Source organism: Rhea americana, unplaced genomic scaffold (genome assembly GCF_003343005.1).
Source record: "Rhea americana isolate MKP2758 unplaced genomic scaffold, rheAme1 scaffold_491, whole genome shotgun sequence".
Lineage (NCBI taxonomy): Eukaryota > Metazoa > Chordata > Aves > Rheiformes > Rheidae > Rhea > Rhea americana.
Genome location: NW_028186636.1, coordinates 125,970 through 153,562, shown reverse-complemented (window position 1 = coordinate 153,562; position 27,593 = coordinate 125,970). Strand labels below are relative to the sequence as shown.

The 27,593-nt window shown below is 34.5% G+C and overlaps 1 protein-coding gene across 1 annotated transcript in view; it reads left to right on the top strand.

Moving 5' to 3' along the window:
• SNTG2 (syntrophin gamma 2) overlaps positions 1-26,984 on the top strand; it is a gene marked incomplete at its 5' end in the record, with an annotated part of 93,624 nt that extends 66,640 nt beyond the window's left edge. Inside the window, 3 exons of the mRNA XM_085317260.1 lie at positions 6,697-6,789; positions 10,532-10,642; positions 24,106-26,984. Coding sequence (XP_085173386.1) covers positions 6,697-6,789; positions 10,532-10,642; positions 24,106-24,237 — 336 coding nt within the window. The remainder of the gene's footprint in view (positions 1-6,696; positions 6,790-10,531; positions 10,643-24,105) is intronic.
• Between the last annotated feature and the right edge of the window lie 609 nt (positions 26,985-27,593).

Genomic DNA, 27,593 nt, shown 5'->3' with positions numbered 1-27,593 from the left:
TGTAATTGGGATGACTTGTCTGTGGAAAACAATAAATATTCTCAAAATTTATTAATTACTTCAAGAAATTAATTCTAACCTAGTTTGAATGCAAACACTCCCTTGTTGTAAGCAAAGTAAAAGTGTTAAGATTTTAGCAGTTAGCCGATCAGTGACAGATTAACTTCCACTCGGAGACATAGCATATATTTTAACTTCAAATGACAAGTAAGAAAGATATACAATGTGTATGTTATATACATTATGGTTCTTGACAAAATTCTTTGATGACTTGTTATTTTTTATTATTTATCTTTATAAAGTAGATATGTGTGGAACTGTATAACATGAATATATTGAAAAAWAGTATCTATTTTCCCACATATATATATAATAAATAAGCATAGTACATCTTAGTGCAAATATGTGTATACATACATAAAGAAGCTGACAGAGTAGTAAGGGGGCTGTGCAGTTTAAGCAATAAAGTTTAGCAATATTATTTATTTCCCAATGGCAAAGTAATGTAGGTGCCAAATTTGTTTTTATTTAGAACAAAAGAGCTGTAATTTTTGCTATGCTTTGTCTGATCAAAAATACTAAAATTGCTGCTCAACAGAATGTAGTGGAGGCCAGAATGAATGAATATATTGCATATGAATGAATGGCATAGGATGTAGCTGTAATTTCAAGCAGAAGTGATTTTTTTTTTCTGCAAGACAAGAATTAATGAAACTGTAGCCAGGCTTCAGCTGATTTTTTTGAAACTGTAAGCTTGATGGGGCATTAGGAACAAGGGCAATAAACACAGTTAAGGAGGTCAACACCATTAAAATCAAGCTGTACTACATCATTTTTCTCACTGCATTTTTTACCCTTACATGAGCAACATTACTGAATTTCATTTGTTCATTAGAAATTCTACTTGCCAAACAGTATCTTAGGACATGGAAATGGAAACTGACATTAAAAGCTGGTAACTGTGAGCTCTCTGATTCTTTAAAGATGGGTTAAAATAGTATTTCTTCACAATGAATGAGCTCAGTATGTAACATCCAAACCAGCAGAATTAGTAATTATAACTTTAAAGAATTTTGCTAAAAATATGAAGAAATATAATCCTTGTCTGTTGGTCAGAAAACAATCCAAGAAAGTCAGAGGAAAATTRAAAGATTGTATATCTTGGAAAAAAATCCAGAGGTACTATCTTTCATACCTATGACAGGACTTAGGCAAATTTAGGCAACCAAGCCAAAGCATTTCAATGAGCTAATATTCCAGTAGTCACAAGTTCTGTTGCATGTCTAGATTTGTGTAGAAGCAGTTGGACCTCACAGTCCCCAAAGCATCCAAACATGTGTGTCTTCRGCCTGTGCAGAAAGCTAAATGTCTCTGTTGAAATCAGAAGAGGAGATCTCTTCTTCCTTTCCTCCCCTTCCTAAACAGCTGGTGCTTATCCATGACTGGGTTGAAACTGTGCCTATTACCCACTCGGTCTCTGTAATTCCAGTCATGTTAGAGTCCATTGACTACTCACGAACTGATAAATACTTTTTTTCCCCCAACCTTCATTCATTGTTGCACAGGCAGTTGAGGTGTACTGCTGAATGCCCTCCTTGCTAAATGGATGTGAAGGTCCCCYTGGTAGCCTTTTCTCACACATTCATTCTCCATTTCCAGTGTTTCCTTACCATTAGATTTAGGTATCCAACACCCAGCTTTAAAGCCCTCCTCATTACATTAGCAGATCTATTCACAAATACATGCCTCCTTCTGAAGAAAAGGTGGTCATACTGATGATCATAAAAAATGGTTCTGAAATTAACTGGCCTGCTGTCAAGCATTTTTGAAAAAGCTCTTCTAATTGTTACTCAAAATCTACATCAGTCTTTGTTTAAGAGAATTGAAGTAACCTATTCCTTGCCTCCCCCCCATGTAAAAACTCAGGAAATATAACCATGAAAAAAGCATTTCTGTTTTTTACTATTAGGAGGTAACTGACCCACATCTTCTATGCTAATTACCACCAGCAGATACCAGGAGATGTGCACTTGTCATGGAAGATAGTAATCGACTCTCTAGTAATGTGGCTAGGGGGAAAAAAGTACTGAGTTCCTCAAACACCAAAACATTAGTGAATTGTAGTATAATGCTTAAATAGGTGTGCAGAGAATTTCATGGATGGGGTGAAGACCCTCTGTCTAGCTGATCTTCGTACAGGGCTGAAATCTCTCCTTCATCTCCTGCCTGTAGATACTGCACCTGCTTTTGCATCATTTAGCTTCCAAGACTCTTTCTTCTTCCTAACTCATCCTGCAGTATGCAGCTCTGTGCTCTACCTCGCCTTCTCCTCACACTCCTGTATTCCCAGGTGTTTCTGTACAGATAAAATCTCAGCTTTGTTTCAGCAATTTGCTGAAGTGAGGTAGGAATTTCATTGCACAGGAGGTCTGTATATAAGAGATTCCTTTTATACATGAKACAGAAACACGGTTCTCCCTCTATTTAGCCAGTGATATTGTCATCTTAGTGGTATTTTCATGAGTTAAGGGTATGTGTATTGAGATAGTAGTTCCTGAAAGAATACAGAGATGAGACTTTTACAATCATCTTTTACTACAAATAATATTTTTACAGATTTTTTCATGATCAAAGAACTTTGAAAACATTAAAAATAAGTGATCTGGGAAATATACTTCTAATTTTCTGATCTGATACAGTTTAGGCATAACCCTTTTCTTTTAATAGTTAAATTCTTATTACTTTTGCTAAAGAATCTCCTCAAGAGTGCACTCTGGGCTACATCCCTACTACCTTTCAGAACCACAAAGATTAGAACTGGAAAATATTTGCTCTTCAGCAGTGCCAATCAAAAATTGTCACTGTACCACATTTGTAATTTTTTGAATTTTCGTATGTTTATGATATGTGTAAATGCAGTTATGTAAATTAATGTGAGTGTTAGATTATTGCTGTATGTCAGGAAAATATTTCAATGCATATCTTAAGGTTGGGACTTTGCAGATCCTCATTTATCTGCACTTACTTAAGTTTTTTGTGACAAGCCAGCATTAGATTTAAGCCCAGAAAATCTCATTTCCAAACAATAAGGAAGATTATTTATTTTTTTAAATAATCCATTCTTTTCCRCTCTGTTACTTAAACTGTGAGTTCTCAAGTTTGAAAACTCAGAGATCTGGCTAATATGCAGTACTGTCTCCATATTTTTTTTCTCCAAAATTGCATTAAAAGATATCCAAACCCAGATTGCTAATATTAAACTTCCACGCAGACAATGGCTGTAGATACCATGGGGTGATTCCATAATTGCAAGAGTAAAGGAAGCTCATTGCCAAAGTCAAGAATGGAAAGGGACGGTGATCTGTACTGGTGTGAATGAGCATCATTGCATTCTACTGCAAAGTGGACCAGGGGCAAGAACTTAYGGAATGGGCTCCATCCAAAACTATTTCACAGCATGTGTTTGTTACCAAGTCCAAATGAAAATTTTGAGGTTAGAGGAAAGAGAAGAAAAGGAAACTTGTTTGGAGCCCTGCAGCCTAAAGTGAATTTAGTTCCTGGTTCTCCTTTCCTCCACAAAAGATATTTGCTAGCCATTCTCCAAAAGCATTTTAAATTGATYTTAGTACTATCCAAGTTAGAGGTAGTCAGMATAGACCTAARAYATGAAGTCCTCACTGAGGGACTTGGAGGAARAGAATGGGTATCTCCCTACCCATCTTTGTATTACAGCTAACCTAGGTCTTCCAAGAACTCAGAAGACTTTAGGCRTCTAAGCAACTCTGCAGTCAAAACAAACACATTGATTGTTTCTAGGCATCTTTTGGAATTAAGTGGTGCTTGAGAAATAGGAATCTGAMTCACCCTCTGAGTTTCATCAGGAAATGTTCCCCTACATAAATAAAATTTAGTAGAAATTAGGAGTCTGAATAAAAAGTATTTTTTCTAGCTTAGGAATCTATTAATTCTTCATGGTAAACTAAGGTGAATAAAACCAATTGATGAATGTGGTGCTTGTGAGCATTAAGTAGTATATTTAAAATGCAAAAATGTTCAATCAAGTTGTCAACATTATCTTAATTTTATGTTCTGTGATGATGACAAAAGCACATATGAAGCAAAATTATATAAAGGAATCCCTTCCTATGGGAAAAGACCAACATATCCTAATTTTAGAATCTACTGCATTTTAATTGCTGAAGCAAACAAATAAACAAACYGAATATCCTCTTTAAATTCAGGTGAGATGTTAAATAGCAGTTAGATTAGGTTAGATTTATAGGGTCATTAAAAGATACTCATCATTTTGTTACTAGMAGCACTCAGTTTAATTACACAATTAAGTTTTAGATTGTTTTAATTATRTAYAGGAAGCTTATTACAATTCTAATTTAACTGGTCATCTTTAGAAATGCCATTGAATTTTAATTAATTTTCATGTGAATACAAAAAKGTTCCCTAACCAAAAGTCAGATCTTTAGAACTGCATAGATTAAGTATGTGTTTAACATTTGTAAAAACAATTAATAATTCAGGAAATGGGATACAGATTAAGAATTGAGCACTGGACCTATTAATATTGTAAAACAGACAAGAAATTTTATGCATTTACAAGAACATTAAACAAAATCTTACTTATATATTCTGTAGTTTGTGTACTCGTATTTAARCATGATTAATATAAATTATTGATTTTCATGAAGGCATGCCAATTTTTCTAAAATTCTTAGAATTCTACTGGTGTGAATGAGTGGGGMTGGAAGCCTGTCTTATGGAGGCATTTGAGAGATTGAGTCATTGAGCATATGCCATAAGCAAGCTTTTAGGTTTAATAACAGTTGTTATCTCTACTTTATATGGCAAAACTCAAACTATATCTGTTAAAAAAAGCCTTTAGTCATTTGTAAGTATAAATTTTGATTATATCTATTTGCAATATTTATCATGCTGAAAATGCAATATATTCTGTTTGTCTTTAGTATTTATTTGCAATTAGTTTCCAAACCATTTACATTATTTGCAAATATTGAATATTCATAAAATACTCCAGGCTTAATTATCTGTGAATAGTTCATTTTAGTATTCACTGTTTGTAGCCGTGTAATTAAATGCTTACTCATTGGGGGATCTAATTTAATATAATTTTTAAAAATTGCTTTGGTGAGTCAGAGCTCAGTTAGTATAACCTTGTTTAATTGGAAAATAATGCAGAATAAATTATGACTGTTGCTTAATGCCACACTTTAATTAATGTATAAAATGTAGGGATATTTAAATAATGCTATAATTAAGTATCAATCATTGAAATATTTTAAARTGACAAAAATACGATCTTTGAACACCAGTAAGTAAAATAATTTATTCAGAAATAATTTGCAACTGTGTCATTATTCAATTGATTATAGTACTAATCTGAATAAGTGAATTTCATTCCAAGCCCTTTCAGAAATCTATATAAAATGTTATATGTGTAACTCAGAAATGTTTATGTTGATATAATTCTAATTTTCTGAATAGTGAAAACATTCAGAGATACTAAATACTAATTTTTTTTATTATACTAAAAATATCTTTAAAAAACAAATARGTGGAAAACTTTCAGTAACCGAAGCAAGTTTATTAATGCTTTCAGTCTCCTCCTGACCATTCTTGTGTTAAAATGATTTTTAGGCATTTAAGGAGACTATTCTGGTACAAAAATTCTAATTAACAAGTGTCTAAGGGTCAGATGACAGTGTGATGCTCTTGGGAAAAACAAACAAAACAGATCCTCAAAGCTTTCATATCACAAGGATTTATTAAGCATTTTAAAAGCATTTTAAAAATAACTTATAAACTTTGGTGAGGAAAGGCTGAGGACAGGATCTTATCTCTACTCATATGGAGGTCAGTGGGATTTTTGCTATTAACTTAASTGTCATCAAGCCATTTCATACTCTGTTGGTAGCTGAAATTTTCTCTTTTCCTTTCAGAATGAAACATACACTCAAGTTTGTTAGTCTTAAAAATGCATGTAAAGGAGAAGGTTCATTGACTTTTTTGTAAAGCTTTTTCTGAAGTTTAAATAGAACTTTTTTTTTAATCTAAAAAGAAATTAAATGATTGGCATATATCTAGTATTGTCTAGCAAGTAGCAGTACTGGTTAGTTAGTGCTAGTTAGCTCTAATTATTAAATTATTATATTAGCTGGCATTAATCAACAGTAGTGCAGTTGCATGTCACCTAAGTTTACACAGGAAAATGTTGCAAAAAGGCTATCTTCAAAGTTTAAATCAGAAAGATGGGTGAAGTAATAAATATTTCATAATTGGATGTAGTCACCAGTTATTTAGGTAATATTACTTGCACATGAGTTGGAAATTAGGTGTAAACAATTTTCCAAAAGCTTTGAAATAGTCAAATTTGGTATGGTTTGTTCTATGTTGCATTTTGTAAAGGATGGTTTCCAAGAATATGTTATTTGTTTTGAGAAATATGGGCTCCTGMTATTAAAAAAGACCTCCCTTTAATCTCTAGCTAACAGATCTGATACTACATTACTGTCAAAGCCTTAATTTAAAATGCAGTAATACAAAGCAATAGTGGTGTTGCCAGCTAAGTGTCTTCTCATGCTCAAAAATGTGTAATACAACATTATTCTTATATGATAGATGAAACTGATGGCTGTTCTCTCAAAATCAATGCTTTTTTTCCAGTCTAAAACATAYGTGTGCAGTTGGCAAGGGGATATGCTGTGCTTCACAGTTGACTTTGCTCTCGGATTTACCTGTTTTGACAGTAAAACAAAGGTAAGAGGAAAAGGAACAGAATACATAACTCTGCTTGACTGATAATTCCAAGAATAATAAAAGATTTTTTTTCATTTATATATAGTATTTCTTTCCCTAAAATACTGCAATTTTTATTTGTATGGCACCACTGAAATGCAGCCAGTTTGAGACTAGAAAGAGATAATCTATTTGTACTGCAGCATGTAAAGTGAGATTTTGGAGGACAGCTCATTTCCTTCTCAGGTAATAAAAAAAGTTAATATTTAGCACTGAACTTGATTTCTTAGTATCTGAAAAATTTCAAGATTTTTTAAAGATTACTAATCATGAAAAAAATKAAACTGTCATCTGATGCAGTTTGTTTGAAGTCACAGATATAAAATTAGTTATTCTTTCATCATAAACAAGTTAGGCTATGTTTGTAGTAAACAGAGCCACAGCTAATGCACTTTAATCATAATCCATCTGATTAAATTCTCTTATCCTGCAAAACAGATTGGCTGCATCTAAAATGCCTGTGTTGATGGTTCATGACATATACCAATTTCCAAAAAATATCTACAATTCTACTATTTTAAATATAATTTTAAATGATATTTTAGGCTATTTTACATGAATTTCTAAATTTATTTGTAAGTAAAATTAAATTTACATATAATAAATGTTTCTATCTTAATAAAGCTTTACAGCAGAAGATCTGTCCCCCAAAATATCACCTTTTCCTCAGAATGAAAATTTTCTTTCCTTTGAAATGTCTGTGAAAGAAATTGAGTAAGTCATTTGACATAAAGAGGAAATTTACTGCATTTTAAAACATTGACAGGCTAGTGGGGGGGGGGTTCCATGCAAAATCCATGTTTCTTGAAATCTTTGTGAAGCAAAATAATGACCAAGACCACTAGCATTTGAAACTTGGATCTTACATTGCATGTACTAAACTATTAAGTAGGGTAAAGTCCCAAGAAACACCTTTGCTTATCTTTCTCTGCCTCAAGGTGATACTGCATTTCCCAATGCATATCACATATTACTTTCTATACCTAAAACTTCAATCCAATGAGATTGCAGGTACTATTGAGAATGTTTCTTTTAAAACGGTAAGTTGACTGACTGTACTCCTACTTTTAGGATTATAAACTTTTCTATTGACATTCATTTTAAAAAGATCAAAAAAATGAACCAGAATTAAAATCCATTTCTGCTGCATTCAATAGGACCAAGATTTTGCCTATAGGAAGAGTAGGACTTTGACCCGAAGTGCCTACTTTCACTCTCGGTGATCAGGAGGATTTAGATCAATCCTTGTTGCTTACTTAAAGGAAAAATAGAGAATAAAGTTAGATAGATTAAAATGTAAAAATTTTGAATACTTTTATACATTTATTGTACATTTGCGTGAAAGATGGAGATGCGTCCTCAGGCCTCTGAGTGGGGTAGTAATGGGCAAGTTGCACAATTAATTCTTACTGCCCATAATTTTCAGCTGGAGTTGACTCTTCAGGTAATCACAGCTTTAAATCATGCAGCTTTTACCATTTGGTGCCTGTCACTGAGCTACCCACATCACCTGCTGCTGCTTTGTACGTGATCATAGAGGTTTGCTTGTACCTAGCTGACCTGGTTGGTTCACCTTCCCTAGTCTRTGCCTCCAGCAGCTCACCTAAAATAAAGGGATCCCAAAGTGTGCATTTTTTTCTGCCTTCCAGAGCCATCTGCTTCTTCTTTTTTTCACACAGTGTCAACTTTGGGAGAGATGATCACTCCAGCAATGCACATTTCTAAATTGCTCCTGGGTCCCTGTTTCCTCTCAATCCTTAGCAGTTGCACTGTATAGAACATTTATCTATTCTGTTTAATTCCGAACCCATTTAAGCTTTGAATACCTTTCAGGTGGTCTAATTAGGCCCTCTGGAGCCAGTTAAACTCTATTCATGAATGTAAAGTTTAAGCACCATCACAATGCTGTGGCATAGTTGATTTTTTTCATCTTTTAAATTAGGAAATCTAGGAAGTCAACTGAGTTTGTGTCTACTGGGAAGCAGGAGATGGAATCAAGCTTTTTTTGCCTCTTGTAAGACTTTCTTTTTAAAAAAATATAGGGCATTACAAAGTATTAGTACGATTGTAAGAACCATAACAGAATAATTCAGATTCATAAGGGCTTTCTCACGCTAAATATACATCCTCAAGTCTATCGGTTGACATTTGTTCAACTAGTGCAATATCCACTACAAAGACAAAATTACTGGTCAATGAGACAATCTCTGTAATATCCCAACGTTTGTTACCGTTCTCATTTTAATTATCTCTCAGTCAGATATCCTTCTTTTCTACATTGCTGTAGTACTCAGAATGGTGGAATTTTAATCACAATTACCATATGTGATGTTAAGAATGAATATTTACTCTTCATCATTAGCATCAAGGCTTGTAATGTAATAATAACAATGTGAAGAAATAACTTCCTGAACTGCTAATTTGAGGGAGACAGGGCTCCTGCTCTCTCCAAGCTAACTGTGTTCTAAATTAGGAATAAGCCCACACATTCTTTCTGGAATTTACCATCTGTGTGTGGCAGTAGTCCAACTTGCAGAGAGTAGTTTAAAACTCCCCAGAATATCAATCCTATCAGTTAGTAGAAATAGTCTCAGCTCACTCAGAGAGGGCTGATGTTCCTTCTTTTTTTAATTGCATGTGACTCAAAGCAGCTCTTCTACCCCAAATCCAGTCATGATTATCTACGGAATATTGGACAAATTCACRGGGAGAAAGTTTTTGCTTACAAGTCATAGAGCCAGTTGACATAAGGAGAATATTTTGCAGAGAAGCAAAGYTCTTCCTATTTTATGTGTGCTTTTGAAACAACTTTGAAATCATTTAAAWCATGTTTCCTCAGCAGTGTCCAGGGGAGTGATTCACGTCTCAACATGTGCATCAAATTTTCATTAATATTACAGAACATTAAGGAAACATCAGCAGGAAATCTGAATACAAGTTGTTGGTTTCATTTTTAGATTTATTATACTTTTAAAAGTGATAAATAGAATACATTCAAATAAATACAGAAAATGAAAGTGGTTTCAAAAATAATTTCCCAGAATTTGTCTTTAAAAAGCACTCTCATAACTATTAAAACATCCTTTTGATCTAGGATTTGCCTAGTAGTAAGACCACATATGTAAACCCGTAAGAGAGCTAGGTTTGATCATACCCTAGAATTCTTATATATTTGCAAACAACTGTATAATACAAGACTTTTTTTTGTAGTTTGCAAGACCACATTAATAACAATTTCACATTTCTGTAGCCCATTTCAAACTGCTTTACACACATCAGTGAATTCAACTTTGCAACGTCTGTATAAGCTATTACCTATGCTATGCAGGTGAGCTGGCTGAAATATGAGAGATTAAGATACTGTATGGAATTGTGTTCATACTGAAACTGATAAAAAATAGCCTCATGGTTCATTCTAGAATTAAGTTTTTGCCACAAATGTTGATATTATTTCAGATACACAAGTGAAACATTTACATATGAGAAAATTTCTAGATAGTTAATTAGTGAATATTAATACTGTATCTTTTGCTGTCACATATGTTACAGAACCATTTATTTTATTTGCTCTGCAACCAGCCTGTTATCATGTACTACACTTACTGGCTTAAACGTTATCTTAATATGTTAAGGTCTATCAATTATCTGTAGTTCTAGGTGAGAGTGTGTAACAGAGTCCTTAATCAAATTTCTTTCTCTTTAGAATGTGCTGTGGAGATTTAAATTCTCTCAACTGAAAGGATCTTCAGATGATGGGAAAACAAGAGTAAAGCTACTTTTTCAGAATCCAGACACCAAGCAAATTGAGACAAAGGTAGGCAGCATATTTTTTCTCAGTTTGGTAATAAATGAAATGGAGTTACTATCAAGACATCAAAATTTCCATTTCCTGCTGCACATATACATGGTGAACTGCAAATCATGGATTATCTTTTTTTTCTATTCTCTAGAAACTCTACAACAAATAAAAGTGGTGTATTGGCTATAGATTTGTTGCACTATTTATACAAGTCTGTTACTACATTGTATTTTGCTAAATGGTGTTTTATTATTTCAGAAAGATCATTTCTGTAAAATTGTGTAGTAAACTCAYAAAAGATAAAATATCTAAAAACTGATTTTAAAAAGGATAATGGAAAAGTAAAACTTTTTAAATGTAAAATATCACAGAATCAGTAAGGTTGGAAGGGACCTCTGGAGATCATCTAGTCCAACCTCTCTGCTCAGCAGGGTCACCTGCAGCATGGTAGACAGGGTTGCATGCAGGCGGGCCTTGAAGATCTCCAGAGAAGGAGACTCCACAACCTCTCTGGGCAACCTSTGCCAGTGCTCTGTCACTCTCACAGGGAAGAAATTCTTTTTCATATTCAGGCAGAACTTCCTGTGGTTCAATTTTTGCCCACTGCCTCTTAAAATATATTTTTAAAGCTGCTATATAGTAAACGAATTTCTAAGCATAAGGATAGATGTTTATGAATTATTGATAAATTAAAATATGGTATCATATTCATCATATTATCAGCAATAAATGCCATCATTTATTACTTTTAAAAGGGAATAATCATCCAAAAGGCTAAGAATGTCCTGAAATCTGTTGGTTCTACTGTGAGTTAAGAGTGCTCAGAGCTGTGCAGGATCTGGGATTAAGCTGTAATGATATATAGGCACTACTATATGTGAGGTATTTCTAGTGTCTGTTTTTTCCCTGTAGAAAACATCAGAGAAAGTTGTGACACTTAGAATTCAAATTTCCAACTGAACTTCAGCAGTTTCTAATTCAGGATTCCAGTTTGAAGCATTAGCTGTAACACTTGCATCTAGGCTCACATTCTGCCTGGTGATCCCCACTTTGATGCTGTTATATGTATTTTCTGGGGGATGGGATAAGACTTAGATAAATGGAATATCAAGACTGAGATCACTAATGAATAAAGAAGCCTGGAGAAAGAGTCAAAAAAATGTGAGGAATGAAAAGGGAAATGTGCAGTCACACAGTTTTGAAAGGAATGAGAAGAATGTGATATGATAAAGAAGGAAAAGCTAAGTGAGGTTGCGCTGGGATCTAGTGGAACAAAAGTCAGTGAAAACAAGCAGGCAAAAAATCTTAAGAACTATGAATATTCCCAGATATTCTTTCCTGAGGTTTCACAGTTAAAGTCACTTGCCACTTGCAAACTGATAATTTGCTCTAGTGATTRTACACAAAGGCAGAACTGATATTACCGATCTATAATAACCTGACCATAGAAGCAGATCATTTCCAAGTCATCCTCACAGCGATATTTACCTCCATGGAGATAAATAAATAAATAAATGAATAAATAAAAATAACTATTGTCATCATGTTACACATGATCACTTTTTGTACAGAATTCAAGTAAATTGTTCAAGGTCAGACAAGAAGATTGTACTAGCTAAAAACCTGAGTATGAATCCCTGAATCCAAGTACTAATGGTTAGTAACCCATATATGATAATTGGATACAGSCTCTTTCTGTTGTTTTAATACTTAATTATTCCTTTTACTCTTATGATAAACCAWAAGATTATTTTTTTAAAAAATTGTATTTTCCATTCATTGTAATTATGCTTTTAATTGTTGCTCCTAAGTTTTACTTTCAAGTTAGAAAAAATGTCAATTATATTTTTATGAAAATTCAATTATTATTTGTAAAATAAAGATAAAAATGAACTCTAATAATAATTTTTCAGCAATTTTTGTCCAGAAGTGCTGATTTAGCAAAATGTTGAATAGGATTATTTTGCATAGTTCTAATGAAAACACATCCATAATTTGTAATGTTTTTGTGAATGTTTACATGGTACTTTGAAACTATCAGAAAGGATAGTTGTGGAGTATGTGGGTTCATACAGACCGAAAACTAGATATATACCTAAATGTACATGTAATTGTAGATATTCAAAGAACAGAGGGAAAACTCATTAAAAGACAGAAGGATACTATGTAGCTGAGTATTTATCAAGATTTCAGTGATGGTACCTTTCACCACTGGCTCTGCGCAGTGCAGTGTACCCATTAGGATACCACATTAAACGGGACTGAGGATAAAGCTGTGCAGCCTCCCTGCTCCRGATTTAGTATACGCCTACCACAGTGGTAAATGGTATTATTTCTTAGTCTTCAGAATTAGAATGGTAAGGAAATAAACAGCAATGATACCCACAATGTTGTACAACATCTGTTTCAGCTTATCGTACTGAAAGAAAGATTTCGTAGAGGCAGGTAATGCTGTAGGGTAAAGTGCAGCAAATAATGAGAAGCAGGAAATGTCATAAAATAGCAGAAGCTTCATTTCTCCTGAGTAAATGAGCCGCTGCATGTGAAATAAAGCTTGATACAGATGACTTAGCCTGTTCACTTGGCAGTAAACAGGAGAGTTAATCTGCAAAAGAGTTTACCTGATTAAGTCTAATTTTATATGCTTATAAATCCTGGGGGGGGGAGTCACATTTGGGAATTCTATTTCTGTGTCTTGATGACTAGCTATTTTTTTCCTTCCATAAACTTTGAACAAAGTGCTTTTTACTGTACATTTCTGTTTTAGATGAAGAAAAAGCATCTTCTTCCTTTTAAAATAACTGGTTTCCTGCTCAAAGGATTTAGTAAGGCCTACATTCCTAACATYTGTGTCTTTTTCAGGTCCCTTGTATTCCCTACAGCTTCCCCTCATAGTTTCCTACTTCAGTACTTCCCCAGACTTACTGTACCTTTAATACTTCCAGTGATGTCTCCACCCTAAATCCTTGAAATCCCCCAAAGTTAGTGCAATGCATCCATCCTATTCTCAAGTCACAGCATATTTTTGTCCAGGCTGACAGTGGGAAAATAGGAAGCATTTTTTTAGCTGATTTGGAAGTATGTGTGTATTAACTAGTTAGATAACCCTTGTTTGATGGGTGGCCAAGGGAGAGCTGGCCTCAGCTGTTGGACAGGACAGGAATGGATGATGCTCTCCCTGCCTTTGCCGCAGCATGCGGTGGTAACAGGACCTCCCAAAGCCAGCCAGCAACTTTTACTATGCCTCTGCAAGTTTAGTTTCTTTAAGGTGTCCACTTCTTTGACAAAAAATTGCATGCGTGCACACGTGTGTGATTTCCTCACTTAATTCCTGCAGGAAATCAGACTTAATTTTTTTAAAAAACATCCAGAAAAAAAGTCTGTGTTTGCAACTTAGCACATAAATAGGTCTTTATGAAGGAGTACCTCTGTGGCTGTTTTGAAAGGGGGAAGACAGTGGTTAGTTACGAAGCATTTTGGGACCATGATGTTTGTGGAAGACTGTTTTCCTTGAATAAAGAGATGGAATACTTTGAGCTGGAGCTGCCTATTCATGTCTTTTTGATAGGGTTATAAACACAGGTCAGCATAAGGGAGATAGGTGGTTAAAATATTTTTAATGTTTTGGCAGTATTTAGAAGCTGGTAGAAGTCATGTTTGAGAACTCCAGATCGATGAGTAAGATTCCAGAAAACAGGAGAGATTGTTGGGGAGAGCCACCTTTCCATTTTTTAACAGGATAACTGCTCTGGAGAGAAGCAATAGATGTGATCTGTCTTGGCTTAGGCATGGTCCCACATAACATTCTCATAAATARTGTTGTAAATAGTGCCTAAATTAAGTTACTATAAGGTACATAAACAGTGAGTGAAAGAGAAAATCTGAAAGTATTTTCAGTTACTTGCAAAATGGAAGGACATAGCATGCCCACATTTCCACGCTCCAGGTTCATACCCCTTTAATTTCTACGTGGTTGTAGTCTGAAGCTGGAGCATGCTCACTGAAATTTATATCTTTGGCAGCTATATTTCCTAATTAATAAATGTGGGAAAATTTCACAGGAATAGTAAAAAATGATACCCTGCAAATTTAAGAATCTCCCTGAGAAACCTGAAAATTCTAGTGTTTTTCAAAGCAAATGTCAAGAGAGCTTTACAATGCTGGCAAAATAATAGATTTTCTCCACACATCATCTCAGGAATGATTAAACTGTTTTTACTGAAATTTTATTTACAAAAGTAATYTTTTGCAGAGAGTTGATATGATCAAATAAATATCAACCAACGCATTCAAAATTTGGCAAAGTTGTACATAGCTATGCACCTGAATGCAGGATACTGTACTGAAAAGTGACAAGTAATCTTTATAATAGTAGGTCTTCTTAGACTACATGACATGTATACTGAGTTTTCGAGGTTTAGGTGTTTTATTTCTTCCTTTTAACCCGGATTAATACTTCTAGGATTATATTGATAAATTATCTGCCCAAGTTAAGGAGTAATTGCCTGGAATATAAGATTCCTTTTAACTGAGCCATATAAGCATTTTTCTTTTCTTCTCAGTTTTTTAAATCTTTTCTTTTTTACTCTGTGGAAAAGATGGTATTATATTTTTGCAATTCATTAACACTGAAAAGATAGAGCTTATTTCTCTTTATTAAATTTCCTCTTTTACTATCTTTTACCATCTTTCATCAAGGAAAGAATGAAGAAAGAGGCTCCGATTTTTTTATTCTTTTGTGTATCTTCTTACTATTTTGAAACAAAACAATGTGGGTGGCCTTATTAAAAGAATTTTCAGCATTTATGTTGTGACATTTTTGCAAATAGTGTACTTTTTAGATAGGAAAAATGTTATTTTCAATAAATTATCACTAGCAATTAAAATTAAGGCAATTCTACTTTCATTACAAGACCAAATAATTTTTGGTGGGAAACAGGAACAATAGGAAGTCTGAAGACAGCTCTTTGTGTTCTGCTTGTACTACTCTAATATAATGTTCTGTGGAATGATCCAGTAAGAGAAATCATTGTATCACTTGATTATTGTGAGCCATAACAAAGCTTCAGCTAAATTTTGTCCCATACTCTTTCTTTCTGTTAAGCATATAACTTGAGAATCTTACATATTTATCTTAGTACATACAGTTTTCTTTGTTCACCGACTTCAGGGCTCAGCACTTGTATTTTCACAGAGGTATAGTAATACATTGTGGTATACTTTTGCAGACTCTTCAGCATAGTTTTTCAGCAAATCCTATTCTCTTTAAAACTTCAGCAGCRTGGTCAAGGACATGTAAGCAAATGCGTTGCTTTTGTTAGATTTCACTGTATTCATCTGACAGAATATTTATTCCACATTAGTACTGTTGAGAGATACAGCAAATTAGAGAGAGTACAAGCAAAGCTGTCTCTTTAGAAGAACATTTATCTCTAATCTAGCACTCAGACCCTTCTGCATTTCTATTAACATGGGTCTTTTGTTGCTGACATCTGGCAGTTTTCTGTTGAGCATCTTGACAGCTTGATAGTGATTCACAGGATGATGGTGGATAAAAGTTAAGACTTTGCCTGTATGGCTGGATCGGACAGTCTGATTGCTATTTGAAATTTATGTTAATATTTGCTAGAAGAGATAAATTAAGTTGGCTGCTCTTAGACAAGTATCTCTGGAACGACATCTCAGATGAATTTCTTGAGCATTAACAAAGCTTTTATCTGCCAATGCAACATTTAAAAATGTTCCAGATTTAACTGAAGACGGTGACATTTGGAATCACTCAAGCTGGAAGTGGAAAGCTGGCTGACTCTTCCAGATCCCTATAGAACAAGTATTAAAAATTTAAGGACAATTTATAGATAGAGTTGCAATTCATTTGTCACAGACTGTTGGCATCATGGAACTGGTTGTTATGCTTGCAAGGTAAGAGCACAATTTTAGCTTACCATTCTGCTGTTTGTGCAAATAACAGACAAAAACAGGAGGCCAACTAAAAGTTTATAGCTGAACAAGCTTTCATGACTTATTCCATTGCTGATAATTTATCTTTGCATCTTTACAAGAATCTTAACAAGCTGTGATCTACTAATAGATGTGCTTTTTTTAACCATGATATGCTTAAGAAAATCAACAACTGTCAAAAAATAGCAGAAATTCAAGATTTTATTCTACTTTTTTGATGATTTCTGCTGACTAGACTTAAAACCTTAGCTATCTTTATCTTTTCTTTTTTTTTCCCCAAAAAGTCTGATTATCATTTCAGTCTGTAGGAATGAAATAATGTGCTGAAGGATATAGTAATAATATTCGTATTTTTTGTCAACAATAATAAACACTGAGGTTTGCCAATGTCCTTAAAGAAGGCATGGAATACTCAGGGCACAATAACACTATCTGTCAGTGTCTACATTATCTACTTGTCACATTATGCAGGCTCATGTCTTGTTCAAATGGTGATCCAACAGCTCTCAGAGTAATCAATAAAATTAAGTGTTGTGTAGTAGTGGTGCAACAGGCCAGTGCAAGCAAGTTTTTTGCTGTACATAATAAATTCCACTCTTTTAGGCAGGTGGTCAAAAAAGTGCTTTTTTCTTACTTGGCAGTGCATATGTAGTGATCTCAGACAGTGCAGTGTGTACATATTTCATATTCTCAGTACCAGCTGACAGTCTTGCAGTCTTTCCCTCCCACTGCTGTAATCCAATCTTTTATGTTCTTCTCTTACTGTCTTGCTTCTAATGCCTTTGTTGTACTTAACCCATTTATTAGGAGATATACAGTAAACCAAAATTGTCCTGATTATTGAAATATTAGATAACTACAAATTTTTATACATACATATAAAAATACACTGAGAACCTTAATTAAAGAAAAAATAGTAATCACAGATGGTACAAACAAACAGAAGGGTGGAGTTAGGTGACATAGAGTGAATGAAATAATTAGTTACCCAGTGGTCTGCCTACTGGGTGGGAAATAGAGTATCAAATGAAAAATAGATTATGGGAACAATGCATTCATTTGAAAGAAGTGGTATTGGTGTTATTTTCTAGGAGAAATTCACATTACATTCTAGAACTGAAGAAGCCAAATTTCTACCCTAAAGAATGTGTTCCAGGTGGTCTATTGCTAAGAGATATATCCATTCCATGCCACCTGACTATGCAGCATCTGCATTTTCCTAAACCAGGAGGCAGCCCCTATCTTCCTACTAAATCCACATTTCCAAGCAAAAACCTTAGTCCTCTTCCTCTTTCTCTGTTGTAAGCTGCCTGCAATTTGTATCCACTAGCCTGATACCAGTTCTCTGAGCAAGCTGTATCCTCAGCCCGCACAAATCTGCACCCCAACTTCTGCTTTGAATATATGTGACTATTCTCAAACATCTACTTCTAGTGATCCACCATCAGAATTGTAAGTCAGTGTTGGACATCCGATATCCCTCAGACAGCAAGCTCATACTTGTGATGCTCTGGTCAAATACTACCGTGATCAGCTGAATCTGTGAGAGCTTCTGATGCATGAGGCCACAGAGGGAACCCTAGTCCTCTGATACCACTATCGTGAGCCATCCCTAATTGAGCCTTCATAGGACACCTCCAGAAATCCTTTCCTCTCGTCATAAGGCCCCACATGATTGCTCACCTCCACAGATAACCTAACATAACCTGACACTCAGTCTTGTAAAGCAGTACACCATATGTGAAACATTGAAGAGGTGAGAGCTCTGGAAAGTGGATCAACTGTAGAGTACTTGCATGAGCCACCTGTTTGGCTATCCAGCTCTATAATGACTCCCCAAACTAGCATTCCTCTTGAAAACAATCCTTTAAACTGGGGGACCTGCAGTGTTAACTGCAGAAAATAAAGCCTGTCTTCACTTAAAACCTAGTTTTAGCAATAGCTCTCCTCTTTCAACTATATATAAGYTATATCTGATAGACATAATAGCAGAAAATTAATATTCAAAAGGTAAATCTAATCAGGTTAGATAGGCTCTCTCATGCGCACAGGTGGGGCTGCTCCAGTTTTGTTCCATACTCCAAATTCTAACAGAAGCAATGAGGAATCTGCAGGAGGTGTGTTGGAAAGGAGTGTCAGCAGGGCTGAGACATCCTTACCTTTGCTCTTGTTGTATTTTTCCATGATTATTCACATAGCACTGTCAGAGCAGTCTGAAGTCCTGCCTGCAGTCTGCATTAGTTCGCCTCTTGACTGTTTGTCTCGATACACAGATAYAGATTAGATGTGAATAAAGCTGGTGTATAGAAATGTTTGTAAAGGACTCTTTTCTCAGTTTTTTGGGGGCATTTAGTTGGCATGTTGAATGTTCAGCAGTGTCACATCAATGAGTTGCTAATGTGGTGGGTCTTAGACGGTAGAAGATGGAGCCAAATGATAACGGGCAAGCTGTGACACAGCCATGTTCGTTGCAGGACATGGGGTATGTGCTGCATCCTGTGACAACACCTGTAGGACTAGGGCATCCTTATGTACTTAAGCTTATGTACTAAGGCCTGTATTGTTTTATATTAAGGGTTGTATTCTATTGAAAAAAATGAATGTGTACTTCATTTCAGTTTCAGAAAACTTGAACAATGGGAGTTACATAACAGCACTAGATTTTTCTGACAATGTTTATATTAATTTGTATTTATTTATAATATGCATCTATTCAATAAAATATGTTTAGAAACTTATTTCCGTACATGCTCCATATCTGTCAATCAAAACAGAATAAGCAGTTTGTTTATTATGCCAGCAAAAAACATAATTAATATTACCTGAGCTTAAATTCCTCAAAGGATTTTCACCAACATTTTATTCTTCATTTTTCTTTCACAATGAGATCTAATTTTGAGTATGAGGCCCAAATGAATACTTCAGCAACTGAATGCCAATTATTACTCGTTACCTAAATGTTCACTTTGCTGTAAGTTCTCAAGAGAGTTTTCTTTTTTTAGGGTAATTATTTCTTAATCTGCTGACTAGCAAGCGTGAAAGAGCAGAAGGCTGAGAGAGTTTTGCTTCTTTCTTTAATGTTACTTTATCTTCTTTTTAGCTAGACATGAATGACAATAATAGCACATTTGGCTCATCAGTACTATTGGCTTATGCTTCTGTTGTTTTTTATTAGAGTGTAGGAGTGTTTTGTAATTGCCATTATTTTATAGTTTCAGAAGCATCAGTCTGTAATTTCCATTAAATTCATAGGGATTCAGAGCTGTTTAGCACATTTCAGAATGAGAACTTCTACAGTGGGTAGATTGTTTTATTGCAATTAAGGGATATTATATCCTTTCTTACCTTTTTACTTTTATGCAATTCATAGGAACAGCAATAAGCTTACCACAGAAATGAAGGTGCAGCACAACAAAAAAATAACTAGAGCTGCTAAGAGAACCAGCCTTTCTCTCTCTCTCTCTCTCTCTCTCTCTCTCTCTCTCTCGCTTTCTCTGCTCTTTTCCCTCTCCCTCCCTCACTCCTTGCTTCTCTTTCATGTACCTCTCACTCCTTTTTCCTTTCTCTTCTCTTCCCTCCTTTTCTCTTTCAAAGCAGGCTGGAATGTTATCAAAACATACTTCTTCCTTACATAAGCCACTCTGTCTTATTTCAATAAAGCTGTAATATTCACCTGCCTTTCCCAAGAGTCTTTGTATTTTTGCATTCCATCTTAGAGGAGACTTGAAAGTTCACGTTTTGATAATGCAGAAGCGTGTCCAGTGCAGCATTTAAATCATGTCAAGGGCTTATGAACTTTTTTACAATAAAAACCACATAGGTAGCAACATCTTGCTAAATGTGATATTGTGATAACCTTGCCCTGGCTCATTAGAGACTGTGAGAGTTTTTGAGTGGTAGGAAGTCAGATAGCAGTTTGAATTGCATTGCAAATCCATGGAATGTTTTACCTACCCTGAAAGCAGAGCTTTACTGTCAAAAGCAACAAAAGCTGAATATTAGTAGATCTCCCAGGCCTGAATCTAATCTGGACACCTCATATACATTTCCTTAATTTTCTGTCGTGTTTCTGTAATCCATTCTCCTGACTTAGCTGCTTTCAGATAAAAGAATATATGATTTTTATTGTGGTAGCTATAAAGACAAAAATGTTCACCTACTACACAGAAAGAAATTACAGAAAGGAAATATTCTAGAGGCACGCTGTATAACATATCCCATTATACATTATAGTAAGTTGTTTTAAATTAGTTACTACTTGAACTTAATAATTAAACTTAATAGTTGAAGTAACAGCATGAAAAATGGCTATGCATAATGCTTGAATTCATCTAACATTTTCTTGGAAAGCTGTAGGAAAACTGGTCAGTAATTTCAGAGAACAAACTATTGAAGGGAATGGAGAGTTGCTTCACTTCTCTTAACATAAGTTTCATTGAGAAGTTCTTGTGTTTCTAAATTCTGGAAAGAGTTTAGAAACATCAGTTTGATTGTCTGATGACGAGCCACCCAGGACTGATTATTACGTGCATCTAAAAAACTCCACTTAAATGTGCTCTGCAGGACTTGGGGCTGAAAGCCTTGTTCTCTAGGGCTTTTGTCTGCTCTGAGCAAGCACCAGAAGGAAGACAGCTGGTTGCCAAAACTTTCTCTGTCCCAAGGCTATAGAGTCTGAGCAGACCTTTCCCTGTAGCTTTTTTGGATGTTTCACAGAAGATAAAGGCACTTGTAATGCCTGTTACATCTCGGGAAGAGCAATGTCTTGGGAACCTGTTGAATATCATTTTATCACTCTTACTGCATAGTAATATTGTTTACTGGCTCCTTATGTTGGAGAAAGTAGACAATAATGAGAAATTACATTTGTCTGAGGATAATAAATGTGCTTAGTGGGAAATAAAATTACTGAGACAATAAACTACATGTGCCTGAGGTTGTAAAGAATCTGTGCACAAYTGATTGAAAAAATCAGTATAGAGTCTCATCTTCAGCAAGAAGTAAAGCCTTCAAATGCTGTGTGATAAATTAGTTTTTCCTTCTCCCCACTTTTTACTTTATATTCCACTTGTGTCTGATCAAGCACTTCCTATTCTCTTCACAGCCCCACCAGGATCCCTGACTATTTCCTGAAATAGAATAGTAGAAAGGCAAATACCTTTTTTTTTTTTCCTGCAATATGTGAGGCAGAATAGATATCCACAATTTGTGTTTTCTTATTTTCAGSCTAGTTAGTACAAAAAATCAGCAATGTTCCCCTGTCTTTATGATAATTTTAATCRAGAAAGATTTAACAGATTAATAATTCCCAGTGAGTTCTTTTTATTCAGACTCTTGCTAAGCGCTTCTTTCATGTGAAAACTCTGATTAGCGCTTGTCTAAAGGGGAAATCAAGCAATTTGTCCCATATTTATATTGAAATATTGTATCGAGTATCACTGTTTACTAGCCGTACCTTCTTCACACATCAAAATGGATTTTTGATTTCTACTGAGCCAGGTACAGCTTTTTCAATGCAAAGTATATTTACTTTACTCTAGGGATTCTGCCAAGCAGAAGCAAAGAGATATGGCTAATCCAATTTGCAGATTTTCCCTGAACGAAGTTATCCTGGATTGCCAGTCTTGCTCACAATCTGATTTCCAGTATCACATTATTATTTATTGTGTATCAACATCTGAGTTAGTCATTGTCTATTGTCCTTGGGCATGTGTACAGTGACCCAGCATTTTGATAATACTTTGCAGTCATGGAAGAGGAGAGAGTAAGATTTTGTCATACAACATAAATATGTAAAATATTTATTAAAAATAATACAACTTTCTGTCAGCATAGTGTGAAAAAGATAGCTGTTATTTACTGCACATATGTTCAAATATCAATATGGTTACAAGAACACCTGTCTCGTTATCTTTAGCTTCTGAGGGAATCAAGCTAAGCATCTCAAAGGAAAAAGTCAATAAAATAAAGCTGTTTAAAGGAAACCAAAAAAAAAAGATGTTTGTCTCTGGGAGTGCTTAATCACAAGACAGTAGTAATAGACATTGGAAAAAAATATCCCATGATGGAAAAATTAATCTCTCAAATGCCAAATATCTTTTGGTGAACACTGTAAATCTGGACAAGATGAAAAGCAGAGATTCTGAATGTTTGTGGTAGTTAAAAAGGTCATAGGTTATAGCAGGTAAATATAACCTCTATCATACTGATGCAATTTCAAAATATCTGTGGTTACTCCAGGCTTTTGGATCCCTGAAAGATCAAAGGTGCCAAATAAATTCACCATTCTCTTTATGGCTGAAGCTGATGTGCACAGGTATCTTCATTTTCCAAAGTGCTTCTTCACAAGCTTGGCCTGATCCTGAAGTCATTACTCATGCGAGTAACTCTCCATCTCCTGAATATTTYTAGTAATTTCAATCACTGATTCCTTGAATATGGCCTGAGCATATAAAGTGTCACAAAATGAAACACCATAAATAGTTGTTAGAAGTTTAAGATGTTCATTGTTAGTAGCAAAACTACTTCTGCCAAGTAAGTCTTTGATCCCAAATTGGTGGGATGATTATCTTTTCCTGAACAGTAACTTTGAATTCCAGATATACTGATATATATGAGGCAATTTGGTTTAGAGGAAAATCATAAAATACTCTGATAGGACAAACAAAAGTTCAGTTTTCTAATTTCTTTTTAAAAGAAAGCATATAGAGTGTGCCTTGATAAACTACTATGTAACCAATGGCTTTAAATAAATTTCCTGTTGAAAGCAAATGTCTTCTCTCCAAACCAAGAACCCTCCTGAATATCCATGTAATATTCATGGTGCAGACTTTACAAATAATAGTATTATGTAAATTAAACATGTTTTTGACACTATATTTGCCGTATTTCTGCCAGAAAATCACCCCATTTCTGGCTGAGGAAATTGGGAAAAGAAATACTGTAATTTCTGCACAAGTAATTAAGTGCAAATTATAGAAGTCAAAGGAATTCAAGAACTGGTTGAGAGTAAGTCTGCCTTTCCTGCTGAATTAGGGCTTATGAATTAACATATCCAGCCATTATTTCTATACGTTGACTATAATGTGACTTTACCTGGGCTTCTGTCCTGCCTCTATCCTACCAGTTTGATTGTTTGACCCCAAAGAGGCTGCCAAAGTGTGTGTCCTACTGTCTGTGTCTTGGCACCACATCTGCCCCAGTTGTCCTTACTCATTCAAATATTTTAAAATATGTTGAATGTTTATTCTTGCAAATTGAATCTGTTTTCACTGTCCAACAATAAAGCAGCACAAAGAGTGAAAACTAAAGTGAAATACTCGTACTAATGAAAGAGGTAAGGTTATATATCTTTTAAGAATAACACTTTTATCTTTACACTTTTCTGTATAGTTACAAATTTTCATTTAAATTCCATTGTGATTTGCTGACCAGTCTTTTCTGTGTTTACATAAAATATGTATAAGCTTGAATATGATTCCTTTTTTTCTCTTTTTTCTTTCTCTTTCCTCCTCTTTCAGGAACTTGAATTTCAGGATCTGACAGCAGTTTTACACTGCATTCACTCCTTTATAGCAGCAAAAGTGGCATCTGTGGATCCAGTGTTTATGGACAGCCAGAGTATTGCAAGGAGATATATGTACAGTAACTGAAATCAGATTATTTGTTGTGGTTATGGAAAATAAATTATTTTCTTAAAGAAAGTAGCTATTTCATGCACAATATTGCAACTTTGTGATTTTATAAGAAGCCTATAGTTGTATTATCTGTAATGTTGACGGTTTTCACACTGTTCACTGCTGTTGAATCTGATGAGTTTAACAAACATTAAGTCAAACTGAATCAGTTTGTTGTCTTTGGCATTAATCTAAAGCTCAGAGCAAATATTCATTTGATAATATTTGTGATGTTGTTACAGTTTCTGTTCTCATGGTCATATATACCCCTATGCTACATAGAAACATGAACCAATATTTGCAAAGTATGAGACCAGAATTTGGAGTTTTAATCCATTTTGTAAAGTTCAAGGCACACAGACAACTTCTACAGAGTATTGTGGAAAAGAGCTAATTTAAAAAAAAAAAAATGAGAACTGGACTTCTGTCTTGCTTTGTTATATTTGAAAAAATAATTCCTCCATCGTATTATTTTAAGGCCTGAGATTTAGCTCTGGCAAAGCACTAAATACTCTCTTTCTGAYTGAGGAAAGAACTTAAGCACACACTTAACTCTAACCATATGAAGTAATCCCAGAGCACGTACAAGATAATTTTAATTGCGTATTTAAATATCTTGTTAGATCAGCTGAAGAGCTTTGGGGCATGCGTAGAATCACATCCTAAGAAGCCTAACTGTAGGCATCCTCTTTTAGAAAACTTGCCATAAGTTTTTATTGGTAAAACTTTCACGAATCATTGATTTATTCATTTATAAACTGAATTGACAGTATTCTCTGTTAAAACCCTATGTGTGATTGTGAACACCTTCTTTAGCAACTGTTTTGTTTAGAGGTAAATGATTTAGGTGTACGGTAAACAAAACTAGACATAAAGATTTTGCTGGCCCATCCCTCTACCATTTTTTTCTATAGCTCTAATCTTGACTCAGTATGTTTATACACAAACTAAGTGAGGTTTCTCCTTACTAAGGAAATACTATTTTTTTGACATAGTTKTAACCTCCTTCTGAAATCATTTGTTTATATATGCAGATAATGATTCCTGCTATTGAAAAACTATAAAAGAAAGATATTTTAATTTTGGCAGATAGTCTCCTATCATCTCCCTAATAGCACGTATTCCAAATTTCTGTGATAAAAGTCATAGTTGTTCTCTAGTACATTTTGAGGTAGCAACCAAGAAAGCAGACAAGAAGTGTATGTGAATAGTTCACCAAGTGTATATGGATCCTATTCAGGAAAATTCTCTCCAAACTTTAGGAATCTAACGGACTGTTCTAAAGCAAAAGCCTAAATTCACTTTTTATTAAGGAAAGGAGGTAGATGCTTTTAAAAACCCTCAGGTGAGGCTTCTGTTCTCCTAACTTAGGTGCGTGCAGTTGTTCAGAGATGATTGGCCTCTTGAGGTCTTAAGGCAAGTAGCTCTGTTGGCGGGCTGCAGTGGGGCCATAGGCACTTATTTAGAAAATCCTTCTCTGTCCACCTGCATCTTAGGCAGAAGCAAAGTGCTTAAATCAGGCAATTTGATCCTACCATAAGGATTGCCTATTTCCATGTGGTATCCTTAGAGGAATTCATTTTAACCATGGAGATGGTTACAAATATTTAAATATTTGTAAACAGTATGGTATTTTTAACAACTATATTTTTTTTTCAAAAAACACTACATTAATTAAGTTTATAGAACATGTTTTTTTATGCCAAATGTCTCATTTAATCATATTTCTCCTCTTTGTATTTACTGAGCCTTTAAGATTCATTATAGCAATAAAATCAGAATAGCTTTCTTACAGTCAATTTTCAGTTATTAACATGAAGTTATAGATGACAGAGTGACTGTAGGTGGAAGAATGATGGAATTCCTCCTGTACTTCATTGTACTGCTATTATCTCTTGTATGAACTTAAATACTAGCATGAAACTAGTGTAACTGAGTGGAAAATTGCACCAGTTACTACTGAACGAAGACTACAGACTCAGGCCTCTAGACCTAATGTTTTAAATATTACGTGATAAAAACATAATATGTCTTTCTAAATATTGTGAATAAAAGCTTAACAGAAAGTAAGCTTAGTTTATTAAATAATCTTTCATTTCTACAGAAAAGTTCTGCAATTCAGAATGAACATTATTAAAAATGTAGAAAGTCCATGTGAGCAGAATTAAACAAGACAATAACAAGCTAATTGCATATAAAAGTTATGATGAAGACTGTTCTGAATTTTAATAGCCTTACGTTTAGGGGGCCATAAAATAAAATCTCTCTGGCAAAGCATAATTCTTAATTTGCTTGGAACTATAAAAAATACTTCTGGTCCTTCATTCTGACAATACTTTCCGGTGCCCATTCTCTCTTCTTACTTGGAACTTACTGATTATATTTGATAACACATGTATTTTCTTGCAAATTATTTCTCATTTTCTCTTTTAAATTTTCTCAGACTGTTATATTTATACAAAATCGTATTTATAGTTCTACTGAAGACTTCTCATTCTCCTACTCATAATCCTATTTTCCCTTTCCTGTTACCCTTCTCTTAGAACAGCTTTGTGTCTCCTCAAAGAAGATAAATCAGAGGTCTTTTTCAAAAGCAGCTGGATATTTCTCACAGAATTACTAAATTGTGTTAGAGTATTTTGGTGAGCTAAGCTCTCTTCCATTTTTGCAAGACAGTAGTTTTCTTCTGATTTGCAAAAATCAGTCTCTGTAAGAATATTATAATATAAGGTATATGAAATATAAGGTGTTAAAAATTCCCGCTTTGGTTTTAGAATTATATTTTAGAAATAATTTTCCAACCATATTTTTAATGAAGCAACTAAAGTACCTTGTTAGTTCACTTGCTTTTTCCTTCCCTTTAAACACTGAAAAAAATCTCGAGACAGTGACTAGCAGCTAGTCTTCTGGGGAACCTGGCAGAGACTGGGTAAAGCTAACAAGCAGCTAGTTATGCAGCTTTATGTAGGACTTCTGCAGGATCTTCTATTTCTTTGTAGTTCTTTCAACAGGTTAACATGTACTTCATATATGAAAATGTTACACTTCCAACTTGTTTGGTTGCTGATGCTCTTTTGTTACATTTTTTAACATCAGTAAAGTGTATTGTCTTATCATTGGCTTCAGAGGTTTTGCAATATAATATGCAGGTATTTTGCCCAATCAAATGTTTTTCACATTTGCACAACTTTTCAGCCCACTGAAGACATCACAGTAGCAGGATTACCGAATCATAAATAAAACTAATGGTGGATGGATACCTTTCACAGTCAGCCCTAAGAAACAAACGCTGATGCAAGGAATGGCAGCGGCCTTACGGTGACCAGGCAGTT